Source organism: Dipodomys merriami, unplaced genomic scaffold, assembly GCF_024711535.1.
Source record: "Dipodomys merriami isolate MVZ:Mamm:240054 unplaced genomic scaffold, mDipMer1.0.p SCAF_6, whole genome shotgun sequence".
In the NCBI taxonomy this organism is placed as follows: domain Eukaryota; kingdom Metazoa; phylum Chordata; class Mammalia; order Rodentia; family Heteromyidae; genus Dipodomys; species Dipodomys merriami.
This window is the reverse complement of record NW_027206179.1, coordinates 44596351-44619617: the sequence shown is the minus strand read 5'-3', so window position 1 is coordinate 44619617 and position 23267 is coordinate 44596351. Positions and strand designations below refer to the sequence as shown.

The 23267-nt window shown below is 34.1% G+C and overlaps 1 protein-coding gene across 8 annotated transcripts in view; it reads right to left on the bottom strand.

The window, feature by feature from the left end:
- The window catches only part of Pcdh9 (protocadherin 9), an 869105-nt gene that overhangs the window by 522767 nt on the left and 323071 nt on the right, over positions 1-23267 (bottom strand). For 3 of the 8 annotated variants that reach the window (XM_070002869.1, XM_070002872.1, XM_070002875.1), the window contains exon 3: positions 20844-20945. The exons of 2 other annotated variants lie outside the window; for them this stretch is intronic. In XM_070002869.1, coding sequence (XP_069858970.1) covers positions 20844-20945 — 102 coding nt within the window. The remainder of the gene's footprint in view (positions 1-20843; positions 20946-23267) is intronic. 3 more of the 8 variants (XM_070002870.1, XM_070002873.1, XM_070002876.1) reach the window with 1 other exon arrangement.

Sequence of the window (23267 nt, the reverse complement as noted above, 5' to 3'; positions counted from 1 at the left end):
GTGTGTGTGTGTGTGTGTGGCCAGTCCTCTAGCCTGGACACTGTCCCTGAGTTTTTTTGCTCAAGATCTTAACATTATCACTTGAGCCAAAGCTCTAGTTCTGGTGTTTTGGTTTGAGGATTTTGTTATTTATTCATTTGTTTCTGGTTCTGAGATAAGAATCTCACTGACTTTCTAGCACTGGTACTCTTGAACTGTGTTCCTCAGTTGTCATACTCCTGAGCAGCTAAACTTACAGTCATGAGTCACCAGTATATGGCCGTATCCATGCTATCTTAATTGAAGATAAATAATGGAAACTTCCCCATGTCCTCAAAGGTTCTCTCTATGAGGCTTTGCAGTTTCCAAATTAACAACTTCACACCATTTAGAGAATGACTTTCAAATGTTTTATTTTGACATTCAATATCCTCTATCTAGATAAGATTTAACTTTCATATATATATTTTTTTCATCCTTATTTTCAACACCATGCTATGCATGTTTATTTGAGTGAGATATTTTTGCTTACTACTCTCTGTAGCTCTGGAAAGACTTATTTTACCATCCCTTCTTCCTGGAAAGTCCTCTGTGGACATCCACATCCTTTGTATGGCTCTGATCAAATGCTGTCTGTTCTATCAGTGTTTAGTTGTTTCTGCCAACAGAAACACTTTTAAATCCTTAGCTAAATTTGAACATAGTGACTATGGCTTCAGTTATTGTTTATGTTATAGAATTTATATGGTTGAATGTAGAGTTTTCAGTAAAGTGTGTAAGCATGTGTGTCCGTGTGTATCTGCTGTAAATTTACTGGTTGGAAAGACTGTGTTCCAATTGCAGTTACCGATGGAATTTTGAGTACCCCATTTATAATTTTTTTTCTAAAGAGACTTCAATTGTTGGCTAAGGCTATTCAAATTCAGCTTTTCTACAGCATTTTTCAGGGAGCACTAGTCACATTGGTTGTCACCTAAATTAATGGTTTTATATACAATATTCATCCAGTGATTCCCTTTTCTAAGAATGACATTAGCACATTAGCTTCAAATGGATGCAGAGGTAGGAAATCTGGAGCTAAATACTTAGCTTTGTTACTCCAGAGTTGTTTGTTTCTCTGTTATTCTTTCTTCATGAAATATTGCTTGGGATATTGGACGTTGGACATTGTTTGTGAAGTACTTGGTCTACAGATGCACAGATACTCTTGAGTACAACTGCAAATGCACTTCTGCATGTCAAACATTTTTCTCCCTTCACATATGGAGATTTGGTTTCCTAATGTGATACTTGGGATTGAACACAGAGCCTTGTGTATGCTAGGCCATTCCCCCCCCCCCCTCTTTTTTGTTGTTGGTCTTGCAGCTTGAACTCTGGGCCTGGATGCTATCTCTGAGTTCTTCAGCTTAAGGGTTACACTCTACCACTTGATCCAAAGCACCACTTGCAGATTTCTGGTGGCTAATTGGAGGTAACAGTCTAGAGAATTCCTGTCCAGGCTGGCTTTGAACCCCAATCCTCAGATCTCAGCTTCCTGAGTAGCTAGGATTAAGGTATGAGCCACTGTTGCTGGGCCTATGTTGTTGTTGTTGTTTATTTGATTTTGTTTTTAAAATTTGTTTTAAGGCCAGGGTTTGATTTAACTCAAGAGTCTCCTTAGTTGCTGTAACAGAAAACATGTTCCACCATGTCTGGATCCATATCTTCTTAAACATAACCCATGATTGGTTCTTCATATTGATGCTATCAAAATCCATTTGGTTTTCTCATGTTTCAACAAGATCATTCATACTTTTTAAAAATTCTGGTAAAATTCTTAATTTGAGTAACCAAAAACCACATATACAAATCTATGAGACTATCTTTGATTTGTGCTTATTTCTGTGGATTTGCCTTGGAAAATGGGTTGTTGGTAGTTATGTTCATTTACAGAGAGTAGAAAATGAAAGAAAATTACTTAAAAAACTATCTCAAAACTAAACACTTTCCTTTATGATAAAGATAGTATTGGTTAGCATAAGGCATCTTTAAAATAATATTTTTTAAAAGGATGACCAAATTTACAATGCACTGCAGTTTTTCAAATAGAAAGCAGGCCACTTCAGTTTAATATGCAAAAGAAGTGAAATCATCAGTCTTTGCAAATGTGCTCTTTACATTCCTGATAGTTGTTCTGATATTCTAGAATGCTCAGCAGAAATCCTTCCATTTCTTTGAGTCATACTTTGATATATCAGCCCAGAGTGATCTCATTGTTTCCTCCTGTTTCATGGTAACTACACTACTACACCATATGTATCAAACTGGATTACAGTATAGCTGTTTACATAGGATCAGCCTCAAGCTCTAGAAAATGTAGTCATTGAAATTAGGAACTCAATAATCGAACACATGAAACGTGTCTAGGAAAAGACCTGTATCTAGCATATGAGAAATGTCCTAATAAACTTCTATGAAACTGAATATTAAAAGAGTATGTTTAGTCATCAGAGCTACTTTGAATGAGTCACGATCTCCTAAAACAACAACGTATTTTATGTATCTTCAAGATAGTTTCATTCCTTGGATCAAGAAAATGTGACATATATATATATATATATATATATATATATATATATATATATATATATATATATATATATATGTGAAGTAAGTGAAGTAAGCCAGGCCCAAAGAAACATAGGTCCCATGGTTTCCCTTATTTGCAATAACTAGTATATGTCTAGTAGAAGCACAAGAGGTCAAAAGCTTTGTACCTATGACCATAAAAGATGAAGTTAAGCAAAATGAATCCCAAGAGAGAGACACAAGTGGTTTTATTTTTCTTGAGTTGTTTTAATGTACTTATAATGTACCATGTGATTTTTTTTTGTTTCTCTTGTATGTTCTTCCCCCACGGTGTAACCCCTGTTTTAACTGAATTTGATATTGGTGCCCTGCATCTTGTATATACATTTTTCTAATTTGGGGAGGAAAAGGGAAATAACAAAATGCTGAAACAAGGATACTGGTTGACCCATTGTAACAATGAGATGTACAAGACACTATGTTGAAAACAAAAAACAACTTCATGGAGGAGAGGAGGAGTTGGGGAGGTGTGGAGTGAAGGGATGGTAGGGGAAAAACAAAGAAGGAGGTAACAGTGCACAATAAGAAATGTACTCGTTACCTTACTCATATAGCTGTAACCTCTATGTACAGTATTTTTAAAATAAAAAATATACATATTAAAAAATGATGACCGCCAGTGCTCTACCAATTTGGCAATAATAAAAGCGAGTTTTTGTCATTTAAAAAAAATAAAAAGGAATGAGGAGAAAAAGATATTTTCATTCCTTTTATTTGAGTATCATTACATAAACATGAGCTTCCTGGGCTTATCATGAAGCACTCATCAAGTAGATATAAAAGGAACATCTAGTGCCAAACAAACTAACACTGTAATTCCCTAGCTGATGTTTGTGAACTCTAAGATGCTATTATTCCTTGAGTTAGCAATAACTAGTTTCTCCTCTATATTTGCTTTGAAGTATACATGAATAAAACCTGAAATCAACTGGAGGAATTACACTAACACTGGTAGTACGTGGTGATTTCTGCTGGGCTGTGCACACCTTGGACTCAGAAATAACTCCTAATTCCTTCTCATAACATTCTATTTAAGACATCTCTGTTGGATTTCTATTTGTTCCATGCATCTTATGTTCAATCCCTTTAACATATCTTAAAATTTTTAAAATGGTATTTATTCTCGTCTTTGCAAATTCCCTTAGCAAAAAAATGTGTTAAAACCTGGAATTGATTCTTAAATTATCTTCACATGTTCAGTATGCATTTAGGTACAAGTATCAGACCTGGCCTCCTTTCTATTTTTGTACTGTTCATCCATTTGCCTTTGTTGGTTCATGAAACTTATAAAAATGACTGTGTTTTAGTTCGATGGGTTTAAGGACTCTGGGTCAGATCTTGCTCTGCTTCTCATAGCACACCTGATCAATTTCCAAAAGGTTTACCTTACTCTAAGTGCTAAAGGAAGAGCAGAAAGGATCAGGCAATAGTAACATCCGTTTTTTTCTCATCTTTAACCTTAAGCTCATACATCAGCAGACCTGGAAAGAAAAAAAGGGGCCAGTGAGGATGCATTCCAGGACCTCATAGGTGCTCCTGGATGTCTGCAGCTGCAGCTTCCGTGGTGAACCTGCTGGAACTTGATTCTAAGTGGCTGTGAAAAGCCACTGAGGAGTTTGTATTAGCCAGAGGCCACGAAGGCTGCCATCCCCAGCTGAGGAGTCTCTGTTGAAACTGGGCACAAGCCCAATTGGAACAGAGAATCTGTTTTCCTCCCTCCAGTTTCAAAGGACACATTTCTGTTTGCTTCCACATAGGCAGGGGTAAACGAGGAACAATAATATTATTTATACAGAAAATAATAGCATTCATTATTATGTGCTAGTTCAGTAATAGGTTCATTAAGTGCTACTAAATACCTAAATAGTACTGATATTAGGAAGTGAAAAGCCATATATTCTACTCCTCTCATGAAAATTCACATTCATCAGAAATTCCTTACATTTCAAGGAGTAAATGCCATAAATACAAAAAAGAAAAGTAAGATTATGTTATTTAGGTTGTCTGGATGCTGCTTAACTTGCACACTCTGAGTATATACAACAGTGTGAACTCTTATTCTCTACAGTCCTGGGGTAGCTGTGCAGACTCTATTGATATTGGTTTTTCTACTGTATTCCTTTCCTGTTATGCTCACTTTAACACATCTATCAACAAATAGAGTAACACACATAAGCACAAGCTAACAATGGTATATACTTTTCTTATCATGTTCTGCACATCTTTCTAGCAATGTTTCTTTATTTTGTTTCTTCTTCTTCCTGGATTGGAAAAGTTGGCACCTCAATAACAAGTTTACATCCTAGACCATGCCTTCCATTAGTGGATGTCTGGGCAGTCTCCCAATAAAGCTGAGCAGATTTTGTATCATTAGTGGGATGGCATTTCAGTCCTTTTCCCCTCATTCTTCTAGTTTACTATCAGTGCTGCTGAGTTTAATGAACCTAAATGCCTGCTCAGGCACTAAAAGTACAAAAAAGCATTCTATCCAGATTTTTTAAAAAGTGCCATGTTCTAATTTCAAGGGAAGTTATTTTTGAAGCAAACATTAAGTAGAAAGAGAAGTATTCATATACTTTTGTAATTAAAAGTATATCAGTAATGACATTTTGAACCTTTCAAAACTTGAATGTGCAGGTTTGCATAAATATAATGTCTGTTACCATGAATTCGTAATGTGAAATCATTAAGGGTATAATCACTACTCGCTGCTCTATAACTAAGTGACAGTTACACTTGTACTTATACATAAATTACTAAGATACTTTCAGAACTATTATACAAGAATTATTTTGTAGGTCATTACATAGTATTTTATTCACATCTTTATTTCCTACAACCTACTCTAAATACAGTAGTTCCTAGTTTATAAGTAATTCATACCCATATTAGTAAACTAACAAAAATTTAATTGTAAAATGTGAATGTCCTATTCCTATATAAGTAGAATACCTAAAAAACTATTTTTCTGCATATCTACAATTCATTACATTTCATTAAATTATGTAGCATATAAATGTGTAACATGCTCAGTAAATTATCATTAGTGTTCTAAACTTTTGGCACAATCGTTTGTGGCTCCTGAGAAGTCACTATGACACATCAAATCCCTGAAGTCAGCTTGCAAACACAGCTGGCAGTTGTGCTAATTCATTTTCCTCACTTGCATCTCTGTAAAGAGGGAGGTGGGAGACCAACTTCTCAACACTGTCAGTTCCATCAATGACATGTTCACCTCACTTAGCTCTGCTGCTCGCTCAGAAAATGGACACTTGAATTTCAGAGAGGTTTTTTTAAAAGAAAGGCAGATCTTATAAAACTAGGCATTTTTAACACCAGCCAAAGCAAAAGGAATAAAAGTCAGAATCAAGTGAGAGTAGAGAAGGAAAGAAGTAGGCCGAAATTATCTTGCAATTTTGCTTCGTTCTTTTAGCAAACACATTTTAATGTATTCTTTCTCCATTAAGAAATGTATTGCAACGTGTTTGCGAATATTTCCAACATTTAAAAACCTCTTAAAAGCAACCAAGATTCCTCTTTAGAGAAGCTGAGATTTTCCTACAATAATTTTCTATAATTGTGCTATAGAACTAAAAATAAAAATGACACGAGAAGTTTTGCCACCGTGAGAATCACAAGTTCAATTGCAGAACTGAGTCATCATTGGAAGTTTCAGGACAATCCATGTAGGTTTGGAAATTCACTGTTCTGATTGCTTTCCTACTGCCTGGGCTGGCTCAGATATAAAGCCTGTGGTACGGTTATCAGTAACTACTAGGAACTGTGGCCATAATCTAGTAGATAGCTGTAATCTACTATCATATGGGGAAGTAAATGCAGTAAGAACCATTACAGGCTATGGTTTATTGAGAAAGTCCTGATTACTGTGCAGGCTTAGTATTTCTGATCCGGGGCCAAAGCTTCACAAAACAGCTATAGAATTTATAGGGTTTATTTAAACCAAACATATTTCTAGCTCTCTTCGTTTTATTTCTTTTCATGATGCAGCAGAACATAATTTTGGGGGGTTGGTTATCACAAAATTTCTGCCTGTTCCATTCTTGAATTCATTTGTCACACTTCTCAAGGTTACAGGAGTAGCACATGGGGACATATTGTTTGGATTGATTGGTTCTGCCATGGTTCTGCCTATGGGTGGCTGGTAAATGAGCCTTTTGTATTTTCAATAGAGTGAGTGAAGAAGAAAGAGAGACTTGTGAATCCTGTTAATAAGATACATAAAGCATGCTGTCCCCCAGAGATCTTGTTTCCTTCCCTTTTGTAACTTAGTCCATATTGAAAATTAGGACTTTGCCCTCTAATCACTGTTCGAAGGAGTACAGGCAGCCTCTAGTTCTAGAATTGAAGTATTCAGCAGTATAAGAGTCAATGTACAGAAACTATTTTCTCTTTCTGGCACTGTATTGTTTCATTCTGAGAAAGAGGCACACTCCGTAATATAATGCTCACTCCTACTGAGATTCCTTTGGTCTTACTTGTGTATCAGTTTTGTTGGAAAAAAAATAGGACAATTATTCCAATCATGTGAAACAGTGAAATGGATAGTGTCTTTGAGGATCACATCTGGATACATCTGTTTATTGATTTTAATCAAATATATTCCTCTAGGTGATGATATCTTGCTTTGCTTTAAAATAGTGTATATATCCAAAGAAATACAAGAAGATATTTTAAGGTTTTTTTGGGGGGGGGAGTGGTCCTGTCATGAGGCCTGAACTCTGGGCCTGGGCGCTGTCCCTCAGCTCTTCAGCTCAAGGCTAGCGCTCTACCACTTGAGCCACAGCGCCACTTCTGGCTTTTTTCTTTTTACTTATGTGGTACTGAGGAATTGAACCCAGGGCCTCATGCATGCAAGGCAAGCGCTCTACCTCTGAGCCACCTTTCCAGCCCCAAGAAGGTATCTTGTATCTATAACAATGGTAGTCTCTATTTTGTATTTCTGTTAGCAGACTTGATCTCTTAGAACAATTAGATTCATAAATTATTTTGTTATTATTTAAATGTGTCAGCTATTCCATACATGAAAAAGGACATATTCCTAAAGAGTTGCTTCCATTTTCTTTCTCCTCTGCATCTTGACATTTTCCCAAGCTGCAACTGATGTTAAATATCAGGTTTATTGAATGGTCATTTAGGTGCAGTAAAATTCACTCTTTCAGAAGTGAAGTTCTGAGTCTTGTCATAGTCATGATCCTTGACTTAGCCTCTTCAGCTTCTTCTAAACACATACAAACTCACACATGCACACACATACACATATACATATTATATATATTAATATGTATATATAATTATATCTACCCTTAACACTAATCATTTTAAGAGGAGATTTCTTTTAGATATATCCATATTGGCATGAAATATGTATCTGATTCACTGTATCTACCATCCTCATCATCTCTCTTGAATTTTCCCAAACCATTGTTTCATTCTTACATATTTACTCAAAGCAATTTAACCATTTTCACCCTCATTTACCTTCTCCCTTTTTTTTTTTTTTTTTTTTTTGCTGGTTATGGGGCTTGAACTCTGTGCCTGGGCACTGCCCCTCAGCTCTTCAGCTCAAGGTTAGCGCTCCACCACTTGAGCCACAGTGCCACTTTCGGCTTTTTCTGTTTATATGGTGCTGAGGAATCGAACACAGGACCTCATGCATGTGAGGCAAGCACTCTACCACTGAGCCACCTTCCCAGCCCTCATTTACCTTCTCTACCATCTGTCCCCTATTCTCACTGGCACATATAGCACAGACATGTTTTTATAATTATGTTAATTATTCAAAAGGCACTGTTTCAAACATTCATGTGTCGTACTTTCCCAAGGTTATGTGGATTTTTTCTTGATTCTAGACTCCTCAATTATGTTTATTTTTCAGAGTTGTTAGTTTAGAAAACTTGAAACTTCAAATCTGTTCTCCATTGTTTTTCTTCCTGCTCCTCCTTCCCCATCTCTTCTCCTTCCTCCTCCTCCTCCTCGTCTATACTTTAGATTTACAAATGTAACTTAAATCTCAAGGACATTCCTATAAATGCACTTTTAAAAAAAAATAATGCCCCATCTCCCAATTTCAGAGCAACTGCCTAACTCTGACACAGGATAATTAGCAAACTCTAGTGGCCTGATCACTATGAATAGCCTCCACATATCCTTTCTACTGGTTCATCCAAGAGCATCACTGCTCCTGATGGAGCATTTAGCATTTTATGTTTGTATTTTCCTAATTTTTTCCCATTTAGCCTAATACTGTTGATGTTCCTTCATGATATCACGTGTGCCAAATGGTTTATTTTTTTCAGTGCTACATAATTAATGGAATACACCATCACACTTTTTAGAACCTATTTTCCAATCCATATTTAAATTTTAAATTTGGTGTTTTTGTTGCATAAATATTGGTTTTATTTAAGAAACCACTCAATTTGTTTTTGAGTTAACATTCAAATCAATATAAGACTTGCCAAAATGGATTTTTGAAATGTTTATTCATTTTTTATTGTGAAAATACTGTACAGAAGGGTTACAATTACATGGGCAAGATAATGAGTACAGTTCTTATCAAGCATGGTAGCCTCCTCCTTTGTTTCCCCTTCCCATCCCTTCCCATCCTCTCCCCCCCTCCCCCGTCCCCCAACCCAATCCTCCCCGCCGCCCCCACCAAAGTTGTAAAATTCGTTTTCTACATAATGACTTATACTTCTCATTGTTGCAACGGGTCCACCTGTATCCTTATTAAAACGACTTGTTTTTCCCCTTCCCCTCCACAAATTATACCGACATCAAATACAGTGAAAGCAGGGGTTATACTGTGGGGGAGGGACATACAAAGCAACAAAGAAATAATCATATAAATGCGTTAGAAGTAATCTCATGAAAGAAAAAAAAAGATTTGAATACATATCTTAGGGTTCGTTTCCCTAACATCACCTCATCTGACCTATTTTGCTTGACTCAGACATATACTAGATATTGCAAATAAGGGAAACCATGGAACCTATATAAGATTTGCCAAAATGTATTTTTTTTTCTCTTCAAGGTAAACAGATTTCTCATGGTCTCAACTGCCAGATATCTTGTACAATGTGGCTAATATATGAATTAATGAAACAATCATCACTTTTAAAATCATAACAAAGTCTTATAAAATTGTAGAAACAATTACACATTGCTCAAAATTAAACAAAACTATGAGATTCAATGAAATTTTATAATACCATTTGTTTTCCATAGATAGTTTATCTAAAATGTACATGAAGTTAAAAACAAACATGAATCATTCAACCAGAAAAGGCAGCTTAGCATCAAGAAAAATAGCACATAAAATAATTACACACCAAGAGTTGAAAAGGATTAGAATATGAGATCAACTAGAAAAACAAAAAAGATATACCTTTTCTACAAGTACAAATTATGTGTTTTCAGACATATATTCTTTCATTATGTGAATTAAACATTCACAGGCAGGGCATATATTAAATGTGTGAACATCATTATTTTGGAAATAAAACCTGCATTCTCATGTTATATTTTTCTGATTTGTTTGTGTTCTCAGAATACAACTGCCAAAATTTTGTCTTAAAGTATTATTTTTGCTAAGAAATAATTGTGTAATTATTTCAACATATTTCTATGTTTAGTTTTCATTACTATATAAGATGAAGAAAAATTTGAAGTTATTCATTTTATGTTTGTTCCTTTTTTTTAATATTGGCAAGAATAGCTAGAAACCATCTGTAATCTTATCCCAGGAGTCTGATATCTAGAGATGTGAGATTCAAGGCTAGCCTATGCAGAAAAATATTCTAGGCTCTACATCCAAATAATCAACAAAACCTAGGGCTGAATGATTTAATCAGGTGGTTAAGGGCTTAATAATTAAGAGGCTTTGTGTTTAAATTCTAATAAAACTAAAAACATAAAAAAGAAAACAAACCGAAAAAAAATAGATTTTTTTTTGTTGGTCGTGGGGCTTGAACTCTGGCCTTGGACGCTGTCCTTGTGCTCTTCAGCTCAAGAGGAGCACTCTACAGCTTGAGCCACAGTGCCACTTGCAGTTTTCTGCTGTTTTATTGGAGATAAGAGTCTCACACATTTTCCTGCCTGGGCTGGCTTTGAACCTCAATGCTCAAATCTCAGCCTCCTGAGTGGCTAGAATTACAGGCATGAACCACCTGTGCCCAGTTTTTGCATGTTTTTTAATTCATATTTTTAAAATTTATTTTTCGGCGCCAGGCCTAGGGCTTGACTGGAAGGCTTAGACACTGTCCTTTAGTTTTGTGCTCCAGGAAAGTGCTCTATCACATTGAACTATAGCTCTGTCTTTGTTGTTGATGATTGTAGATAAGAATCTCATGAACATTTTTGCCCAGGCTAGCTGAGGAGGTTCAGATCCTTAGATCATTAGATCTCAACCTTCTGAGCAGCTAGGATTACAGGCATGAGCCACCAATGCCCAGCCCCCAAATGGAAAATTTATATATCATATTTGTGATAGGAATGTATCTCAAAAGAAAACAGAAGTGATAAACATTAGTGGTATCATTGTTTATAAGGCTATTTTCAATAATATAGTCTATAAACTTTCATTTTTGCATGAGTATTCATTGGAAAATTATGTAGCGTGATATGTATGTTATTGATGATTATATCTGTTAAGTAAGGTATGACCAGGGATATGAATAAGTAAGGAGGATTACTCTTATAATCCCAGGGTGAGATAGGAGTATCTTGGGTTGGAGGACAGTCCAGACTGCTTAGAGAGACGCTGCTCAGAACAGAACAAAGCAAAATAAATGAGTACTTGTACTTCTCTCATAAAAATATATGTGAACAGTAAGTATATAGACACAAAGAAACACATTTTGTAAGATATTCATTTTGTTTATAATGATACTGTTATGAACCTTGTTTAATAATGGATAGCCTACTGTACTTAAGTGATTATAACACTGGAACATCTATTTGATGGATGGCATCAGTGATCTAGAAGAGTTGCCTGCAGAATGAGTTATAAGGAATAGATGTTCTTTGTATATGCTTTCTTTACTCAATTTAATTTTAACAAATGTCAATAGTTATAAATTTACAATAAGTATATTACATGTAAACATGTTGAAGGTGATTGTGAGACACTAATTTAGGCACTGAGAGCAGAACTTTATAAATTTATTATTTTATGTCTTTTGTCTTTTGTTTGTCAATGGTGGATACTATACCATTGAGCTACTTTCCCAGGCCCTGAATGAAGAACTCTGTAACCTCATTCAGTCTAGACAAATGATCCACAAAGCTCAGGTCAGCAAATTCTGATCTAGGATTGGAATTCAGCCCACAGGAGAAGCGAACTGATCAAGTGGAACAGTATTATATTGCACTGAAATTTGGAAGGCTAGAGAAATCCTGGACCTGATGTTGTGTTCATCAGAAAGCTAAAAGTCAGTGTCCCAGAGCCACGGAATTTGAATCCCTGTAGTCCCTCTATCACTGAGTGACTCTCTGCTAGACACCTCTGGTCATCTTTTATTGAACTATAAACAAACAAGAAGCCATGGGAGATTGTATCCTTAGGTTTGGTGAGAGATCAGTGAATAAATCAAAGCAGCTCATTTTTGTTTCAGCAATAGTTTTACTAGGGCTCACATTGTACAGTAAAGCACTCTACTTGAGTCACACCCCTGATTATTTCTGACTTTGGTTAATTTTCATGTAGTTTCACATTTTTATCCAGGGCTAGTTTCCACCTAGGTTGGAGAACTTTTTGTCCAGGCTACCTTGGGTCTTCAGTCCTCTTAATTGTCTCCTTAGTAGCTGAAATTACAGGCATAGTTACAGGCCCAGTCTAAACAATGATACATGGTAAAATGTGAGGTTTTTTTTCATTGTTTTGTTTTTAGTGCCTCCAAAACTGTGGACATTGGTTCTGTACAGTGATGACTGCCCCACATTGAGACACAAAACAGATACAAATGAGAACAAAAATACATTTACAATGATTACTAAGTTAAACAACACTTAGGCTTGATATCTGCAATGCAATATATTTTTTTTCAGTTCTACTTTTCATTACTTTTATTCCATCATTTCCCTTCATTCTATTTTATGCTTTATCATTTTTTCTTAAAAGCAAAAACAAACAAAAATTCTACTTAAAAACAAACAGAAACTGTTCCTGATTCCTCAGAATACACAAGGTTAATTCAGGCAAATGACATCAAAACTCTCCTTCAGACTTCTAAGTGCTTTCTTTCACATGAAAACCTATGTATTTGAAAAAAATTACAAATTCATTCATATTCTATCCCTGACTGCTAAGTAATAATCTTCAGGCAATTTGGATTTAGAATCTGTTTTTTCCCCATAGAATATCATTTAGGCATTGAATGATCCTCTAGTTCCAGAATTAAAGAGATGAGTGACATTTAAAGAAAAGGCACCTGCACAATGAGATGTACAAGTCATTATATAGAAAACTTTGTATGTCCCTCCCCCACAGTACAACCCCTGCTTTCACTGTATTTGATGTTGGTATAATTTGTGGAGGGGAAGGGGAAAAACAAATCATTTAAATAGGGATACAGGTGGACCCATTACTACAATGAGATGTACAAGTCGTTATGTCGAAAAATGAACTTTACAACTTTGGTGGAAGGGGAGCGGGGAGGATTGGGTGGGGGGGGTGAGAGGAGGATGGGAAGGGATGGGAAGGGGAAACAAAGGAGGAGGCTACAATGCTTGATAAAAAATGTACTCATTATCTTGCCCATGTAATTCTAACCCCTCTGTACAGTATTTTCACAATTAAAAAAAGAAAAGGCACCTGTCTAATTTATTATTTTCAATATTTAATTTACATACAAGGGATACCATGCAATCTACAATTCTAATGGAAATTCCTTCTGTCTGGAATACCTCCAGAGAAAATACCCAAGTAATTGTTTGTCAATAATTTGTAATGCCGTGTAATCTCATCTATTTGTAAATCTTAACATTTTAAATTCAATTTTACTGTTATAGTTATTCATTTATTTGTTTTTATTTTATGTTTTTATGGTATTGCTGGCATTTGAACTCAAGGACTCATGCTTGTTAAGCAGGTTCTCTATTGCTGATGTACAACAATCAGCTAAATTCATTCCATGAAACTAAGTCAAATCCAAATCCAAGTTGATATGTTCCTTATCTATTTTCATTGTATTTAAACTTCATTGATATAGAGAACTATATTCAGAAGTTAACCTGTTTTCACTGTTGGTATAATTTGGGGCAGGGAAGGGGAAAAACAAATTGTTTAAATAGGGATACAGGTGGACCGATTCGCAACAACGAGATGTATAAGACGTTATGTCGAAAAATGAACTTTACAATTTAGGTGTGGGGCGGGGAAGAGTGTAGCTGAGGTGGAAGTTAGAGAATGGTAGGGGAAAAACAAAGGAGGAGGCATGCTTGATAAGAAATGTATTCAAGGGCTGGGAAGGTGGCTTGCCTTGCATGCCTGAGGCCCTGGGTTTAATTCCTCAGTACCACATACAAAAATAAGAAGAAATGTACTCATTACCTTGCTCATGTAACTTTAACCCCTTTGTACAGTGTTTTCACAATAAAAACTTATTAAAAATATCCCATTCTCCTAAAAGTTAATATATAATATTTGAACAAAACAGGATCATACATGTATATAAGGTAGCTTGATGCATTTATTCCCCTATAACTCATTTATCTACCCTCATCTCCCAGCTTCATAGCATCCTGGCTACTCGTTAGTATGTTCTCTTCGGTTTCTAGGTATTTATTCATATTAATTTTTTTTAATATTCAACTTATGAGAGTGAAGGTATGATACTTATTTTTCTGGCTATTCTTTGCATCCAGTATTTCAGAGTAGACAAGAATTCCACACATAAATCTGCCTCCATTTTTCAAAATCATGATGTCTCTAAGATATTTTAGGCCCTCTGAAATAATCATTATGGTCAATGTTAGCATTTATATCTTACAATCATACAAACAGCATTGTGAACATCCCCAAATATAATTTCTGTAGTTTCTGTAGATTTATATTTCTTTTCATTCAATAAAACTATTCTTGGTGGATTTTATGCCTCATTAGAATGTGGTCTGATAAGCCATGAGACACTGGAAAAGCATGTAGTTCATTAGTAGTCTGATGTACCTATGAATTACAAATACAAGCTTTCTTCATATTTTTTTTCCATTTCTCTAGACATTTTGCTTGACTTTATTCCCATGTCTCAATTGACTAGAAATGTATAACACCAGAAAATATTATTTATAACCATGTGCCTTACAGGTGTCCAAATGTAAAGTTCTCACATATTCTTGTTAGATTCCATAACTTTTGAAGAACCTTCTTCACATATCTGTTTTAATTCAATAAGCAAATTTTTAAGCTGCATTAATTATGACAACATGTAGCTTCCATTGCTTTAAAAAACACTTTGGGAGCAGTTGCATCTTTTACTCATTCCCATAGCCTGGCATTATGTATTCTCATTTTCTATGTGATTTCCACACTCATCCAGCAAATATTGATTTATGCCTTTTTATTTTATCTTTTGGTTGTTTTGTTAGATCTTCAGGAACCTTCAGAGAAAGGCACTATGCTTGTCACTTGTTTGAAGGGCTCTTTCCCCTCTCTTTGTGTTCTCCATTCTTCATGAACAGCTGCCATAGCCATCATTCTGAATGGTTGTGAAGTCTTTGACTGATAAGTCTGTGACTGTGGCACATACAGTGACTTTAAACAGCTAATTAGGAGGAAATGGGCCACCGCAAGGTTTCATGCTGTCCATCAAACCTGCGACCACGGCTGACACTATCAGTAAATCTGTCAAATGTGGTTCTTCTGTGAACACAGCCAAGCCCACAAGTTCTAAGTGGGAAGAAAGAATTGGCAGGATGTGTATGATATAAAATAAAATACGGTGATGTTTCATCTTTAAAATATGTTAATTGAAAAAAATTATATTGAACTGGTAGAAATTTAATGGCTGTCTTACTTATTTTTGTTATTAGAGTGCAGGTGATCCAACTGAAAATTTTCTCCAGAAATTCCCAAGACATTAAATCAAAAGGCCACCCACATCCTTCAAGTGTATTTATTTAGCTTCTGGAAAATACTAGTGAATATACTCCCTTTAATAAATGTAGTAATTACAACTATAACCAAAGATGAATACTTACATAGACATAGAACTATATGCCAGATTTATAAACAAAAGTTTCTTGTAATAATTTCTTTAAAAACCCAAATTGGGGAGGGGGAAGATGGGAAGGGATGGGAAGGAGAAAAAATGGAGGAGGCAACAATGATTGATAAGAAATGTACTCATTACCTTGCCCATGTAATTGTAACCTCTCTATACGGTATTTTCAAAATAAAAATAAATAAAGAGATAAATGTACTTTAACAAAACTAGAAACAATCCTGTTAAGTGATGAATCTAAAAAAATGTTTGTAAAAACGTATGTAGTATAATGTGTATCTGCATTTATAATGTACGTGCAGAAGTTTTAAGACAGACTATACCAAATACACATTGAGAAATATGACAAGCATTAATTAAATCATTGTTCTGAATAAAGAAAAAGAAATGTGTGGATATTACATTCTAAGAAAATAAAATCTGTTTGATATTATAGACTTGTACTTTTATCCAATCTTAGGTCTTATAATGGGGGCCAGGAAATAGTTCTAAATTGAGGAGATAATGAATAACGACTGGAAGTTTGTTACCAGTGGTTCATACCTGTAATCCTAATTATTCAGAAGCCTGAGATAAGAGAATTACAATTTGAATTCAGGTCGGGCTCACAGATCCTAGAGACTCTTATTGTCACATAAGTACCAAAAGCCAGAAGTGCAAGCATGGTTTAAAGAGTTGACAAGAATGAGCAAAAATGCCATGTTAGAGCTCAAGGCTCTCAGTTTAAGCCTCAGCACAGATACACACACACACACACACACACACACACACACACACACACACACACACATCACTGAAACTTTTCTCAAACCCCTGGACAGCCTCTTCTTCACATTTGCTGTCTTCACTTGAAAAATTCTTTTTTCTACCACCAAACAAAATATCACCCCTGGATAATCACTTTGTAAGTTCCTTTAAGTCTTTCATTAACAGCATATACAATGTTCCATTGCTCTTATGCTGTACTATATACCCCATGCAATCAAATGCTGTTGCTAGTGTATTAGAAAGTAATAGTTGACATATAACAGTATATGTTAGGTTTTACTCAATACTAATACCATTGACTCCTGTCATTGTTGGATAGATTGGATAGATTAAGAGAGAGGGAGGAAGGCAGGAATAAGGGAAGGAAGGAAGGAAGGAAGGAAGGAAGGAAGGAAGGAAGGAAGGAAAGAAGGAAGGAAGGAAGGAATGAAGGAAGGAAGAAAGGAAAGAAGGAAGGAAGGAAGAAAGGAAGGAAGGAGTGAACGAATGAAGGAAGGAAGAAAGGAAAGAAGGAAGGAAGGAAGGAAGAAAGGAAGGAAGGAGTGAACGAATGAAGCAAGCAAGCAAGGAAGGAAGCAAGCAAGCAAGGAAGGAACTATAAATTTATGAGTCATAGCTTATTCATAAAAGTATTATGTAAATAAAGGAAAGGATAATTTGTTTCAATTTATTGCATTTTAAAAACAATCACAAAACAAACATACACATATATTACTAAGGATCTAAATATTTTGATATGTCAGGAATCATTTTATAAATATGTATTCAAGCTTGTAAGTTTATAGTATTTTTAGAGGGTATTTTTGAGTATGTATTTTATACTAAAAAGGGTGTAAAATGTATGTTTTTATGAAGATGAGAATGAAAATAAACTGTCCTTGATTTAACTTAGCATTATAATTAAGGTGTCAATCAACTTTAGATTTATGAATTGCACCCAAATATTAACACACATTTTAACTACAGATAATGTTTGCTCAATTATTTACTTATTAATTATTCCCATTAAAAGTTGATATGAACTACAGTAGGAACTGAGCACATTTGTTTCTTAAAAATTACACTTATTGCATTAAGAACAGAAAAAAATCAAGTTTAGAGTATGTTATTCATTATATACCTAAATCAGGATTATACACCTATGTGTCATAATATTTGGTTTTACATATCATTTTTATATGAAAGTTGCAGATGTTAGTATTTAGTTCAACTCAAATTACATTTATTTAAATAGTTCATTTCTGCTTTATATAATGAAACATTGAACTCTACTTTGTGCCCTGGGTTAGTGATCTAGGCTCAAGAAACAGTCATAAATCCATTTTAATGAGGAGATTATGTAGAACATTAAAACTATTATCTTTAATAAGATTATGAATGTAAAACATGACATATAGTAATAGTGTAATGTATTTTAATTTTCTTCCCACACATTGCTTTTATTCACCATATGACATAGTTTTCAGTCGCTTAAATATTTCCATCAAAATATTTGCTCAATTGATAATTTCATGAAACCAAATGAGAGTTTTTATCTCTATGGTTTTCTGAACCCAGAAAAACTTGTGTTATAAATGTAAGTCAAAGGTTAAAAGTATTTCCCACATCAAACTGATTTTCTCAATTTTGCTATGGAGATTGATAGTACTGGTCCACCCTGGGATCTTAATCAACCATCTGCACCTATGAATTTCACACTCAAGATAACTGCCACATTTCCAAGGTCTGGCAGCTAAAATTCACAGTGAATAAGAAAAAAAAATCTTTCCACCACTTTCCCTAACTTATGAAGTTAAGATTTCTATCAGACATTGATTTTTTAGATTTCACCCCTACAAAGCAAACCTTATCACAAAAATTCATACATTTGAACCCTGTACTATTTTGTAAAATTTCTTTAGTTCAAGAATCAAAAACAGTGACAGTGAACAGTTACTCATATTGAGATGCAGTCTTGTGTGAATTCTAATAACTATGAGATATTTTTCTACTGACTGAAGAATGTAGACACTAAAGGCTCTTGTCTGTATTCCATTTTGTTTCACAGAGTAAGGGTAAAAGGAAGGGAAATAACAATAAAGTTCATAGACCAAATATACTTAGTGAGGTGATATACACTGTAGAGTTAGAAAATATTCAGGGGTGTTTTTTTATTTTCTTTTTTTCCCCTTTTTTCATCTATTTTAACTACTATAAGGCAAAAACCCAATGCCATGCTATGTCAGAAATAGAAAACTTCAACATGACAGCTTAAATCCCATGCCTTATATCAAGCCTAATTTAGGAGAGTGATACAAATATGAACTATTTACTTTGACATTTGCTTGGAAATGCACGTTCTATGTAATTTGAAGGTAAAATCATTGTATTACTCTAAGTTCAGAAACCTTAGGATCTAATTCTTGTGCTGTCAATCGCTAACATTCTAACCTACTGATGTAGATACTCTATCTCGACTGGGACTATGTCTTCTTCAACAAGAAGATAAAATAATCTCTATGCTCCTGACAATCAATAAATCTATAAGGATTTATTTATTTACACTTAGACAGTGACACAGCATAGTTTGAAAATTATGCATTAAAGGAACGCATGTGGTTATGGCTACTTTTCACACACATGGATTGTTATTTGAATTAAAAAATATATAAATAACCTGTCTCAGTTTCCCCATCTTTAAAATGAAAATAATAATCATCTATGAAATATGATTGTTGCCAGAAATAAAAGTAAATTTCAACAATCATGAAAATGCATCCTTTTCTAAAGAAATTATATGCACAGCACAAGTTAATGACCACATTTCACTTAATTGTATAAAATATTGTTCAAAATATTATATTAGAAGGATTAACATAGTGCAAATAAAATGCTGAGAATGGGATTTGGGACAAGGTATCTCCCTAGCTGATATAAATGTGTTTCTATTTGTACATAGTAATTGTAGCTTATTTAGAAGTGATAGGTTAAGAACAATGCATTAATGATTATTAATATATTACTAGTCTCATTAGTGTTGGCTTTATTTTGTATCTAATGTCAAAATATAAATTTAATATTCTAATTTAGATAATTATCCCTAATTGAGTTTGAGTATTACTTGAATACAACAGATACATACAGTTAAATTTTGTCTTTGTTGAGATTATTTTCTCTCTTACTTTGTGCAAGATAACTTTTAAAAGGGAAATATAAATAAAAAACAAATAAATAATACATGCATTTCCTGGAGAATATATGTATGTATATATAATCATATATGTACATATGATCTGGTGAGAAGAATCTTACATTTACTGTAAAAATAGGATTAATAGAAATGCATGAATATATAAACACACATTTTCAGTCTACCTATATATCATTCATTTTTCAAGAGGATAGAAAATAAGACAATTAGTAAAGTTTTGATATTATTGTTAACAAGCAGATATCATTTGTTAAAATACTGATTTTTTCCATTTCACAAAAACAGAGTATAAGTGACACTTTGGAAATGCATACTTAAAAATAATATGAGGCACTGGTGGTTTATACCTGTAATCCTAGCTACTCAAGAGACTGAGACGTGAGTTAGAGAAATTCCTGATTACCTTTCTCCAACTAACCACCAAAAATCTGGAAATGAACCTGTGGCTTAAGTGGTAGAGCATTAGCCTTGAGCAGAATAGCTCAGGGACAGTTAGCCTTCCTTGACCAGTAGAAAAAGAAAAATGCAAACTTTTGGATGAAGTCATTTTTTAGAGTAATCATTTTTATTGTGAGTCAGAATATTCATGGAAATAATTTAAAGTGGATTTAAAATAAACAGGCTAATAAGTATTCCCCTTTAGTTCATATTAAGTAAGATTGTCTCATGTATTCTACTAAAAGAAAAGAAAATATATGGTATGAAAAAATAATATGCATAATCCTTAGCATTTTAGTAGATACGACTCTGTTAAAAGCTTTTAATTTTAAAAGAAAGTCACTTTATACTTTCTCCTAAACAACCGAGAATTTTTCATACAATATCTTATTTTGTGTAATAATAGTCCCCTTAACCAAAAAGGAGATGACTATCATTTTGTTTTGTTCTGAATGTTCTCTCTATGTTAAAGTCCTAGAATGAATGGACCAAAAAAGAGATCAGTATATATTTGCAAGAGTTAACATAGCATATTTAAAATCATGGAGATAATTTGAACAGTTCCAGGCTACAGTTGTCTCTATAAAGATGTGGCATACCTCATAATGGCTTTCTTCATTCTCCTGAATGTGGAAACCCGCAGAGCTGGGACATTTCTGAGGAGTGACAGGAATATTGTCACTTTTGCTGTGTGAGTTACACTGAAAGAGATTACCAAATAATTGTGACAAACTACCCCACATTCATTTAAAGTGTCTATTGAGAGACAAATCTCTTTGCTATGATCCCAGTAAAAGAATGTCAGTGAGCAAATAAAGACTTAACTTCATAGATAACATGCATTAATTTCAAACCATTAACTAAGCAAAAAAAATTCTTGGGATAAACAAATGGCCAAATGTTTTGGAATTAAAATGATGCTACAAGATATTAATAAATTTAGGTTTGTCTTTCTTAAAAGCAATGTATTACATTTATGACATATGAGTTAAAGTTTATATGCTGTTGTTTTTATGGTAGGTTCTTCCAGACAGTTGCCATAGATGATACATATAATATCTGTCATACCTATTAAAATTATCTCCACATAGAGGAATCTTTTCTTGCAAAGGATACACTTCTAAACAGATTTCTGGGAATATCACCTATATCCCTTTCTACCACATGAGTTCTTTCCACAATGGAGCCTTTAAAATAATTAAAGCTCCATTTAGTTTTCCTGCCCTTCTTTCGTTCCTTCCTTTTTTTTTTTTTTTTTTTTTTTTTGAGGTAGAGGATTTTGAACTCAGGGTCTATACAAGTACTCTCTGAGACAAACCTAGTCCTTGCCTCAAATTTTGTTGTCCAAGATTGGCCAGGACTGAGATTCTTCCCGCCTCCCACAGCTAGAATTACAGGCATGGATAATTATACTTAGGTTTCCATTGTCCTTGCAAATATTTTTTGCAAACAAGTTGAGTAAATTAATTCACTTGGAAATGAAAAGGATTTCCAGAAGTTATGAGAAGAGGGTATAAATTGTCTTCTGTGAAACTATTCAAGTGATTGCTTTCCATACTCCACTTACAATTATTTTATGTGAAAGTAAGTAAGTCGTTGTTCACTTTTTGTTTCTTCCCTTCTTTTTCTCCTCAATATCTTTTTTTTTTTTTTGGCAATCCTGGGGCCTGAACTCTGGGCTTGGGCGCTGTCCCTCAGCTCTTCAGCTCAAGCCCAGGGCTCTACCACTTGAGCCATAGCACACTTTCAGCTTTTTCTGCTTATGTGGTACTGAGCTATCAAATCAAGGGCTTCATGTATGCAAGGCAATAATTCTACCACTGAGCCACCTTCCCAGCCCTCAATATCTTCTTAAAAATTACAATAATTAATATTTATAAATAATGCCATTTGACCATAAACATAATAGTATGTTTTCTAACTTTCTGCTTTCATAAAAAGTTACAATAGGGATCTTAAGCATGTCCAGCATTGATTTATGTCCATTTTACTTCATAAACCTACACTATATACATCAATTTTTTTCTGTCCAGGGAACATTTTTTTCCCTTAAACTATTATGTCATATTCTCTGTTCAATAATGAAATGCCACATTTCCCATTTCAACGAAGAATCTGTTAGTAATTTACTGTCAAGAGATTTTTTTAAAACAAATGATTGTTAGAGCTTGTCCACCAGCGATTCATTCCAAGATAAACATTGTATATATTTAGGTATTTTTAAAAGACTGTCAATATATTTTGAAGGTATCATTTATCTCAACTATTATGCAGCAAGAGCATAAACTAAAACCAAAATACCTATTTTATAAACTTTTTAGTATGGAAAAGTTAGTTCAATAATAATAATAACTACTATTATTATTATTACTACTACTATCAATTTCTTCATACAATTTTATTTCAATTTTGATTAATAAATTGCTATTGACTCTGCATGAAATTCAACAAATATGACTGACCCTTAACTTTTATCTGCAATTTAAGTCACTTTGATACATGTTTTTCAAAATGTGCTTTTATGGTATTAATTGTTTGCATGTGTCTAAGTTTGTTTGAAAAAAAAAAAACTTCATCCTTAACTATAAATGTTTTTTTCTTGTTCTGCTATTTCTCCACAGCAGCATTCCTTGGTTTATTTTGCTTTTTAAATTAGATCTTAAAACACTTATTTTCACCTGTGATGGTTTTAGACAGTTTAATCACTCAATCCCTGTCCTTAGCTTCTACTCATATCAATTCATGCTGATGAATGTTTTTTAAACATCTCGTGTATTATGCATTTTTTTCTCCAAAGAAACATTTCCTTAATTTCTGTGGATCAGCAGTTGTTCTTTCCATGACTGTATATTAAAATCACCTGGGAGAACTTTTTGAAATGCCACTGACTGAGCTCTTCTTCACACCAGTTAAATTAGATCTCAGACACACAGACACACAGACACACACACACACACACACACACACACACACACACACACACATTTGAAATATTCATGGAATTCTAATGTCCAGTCAGCATT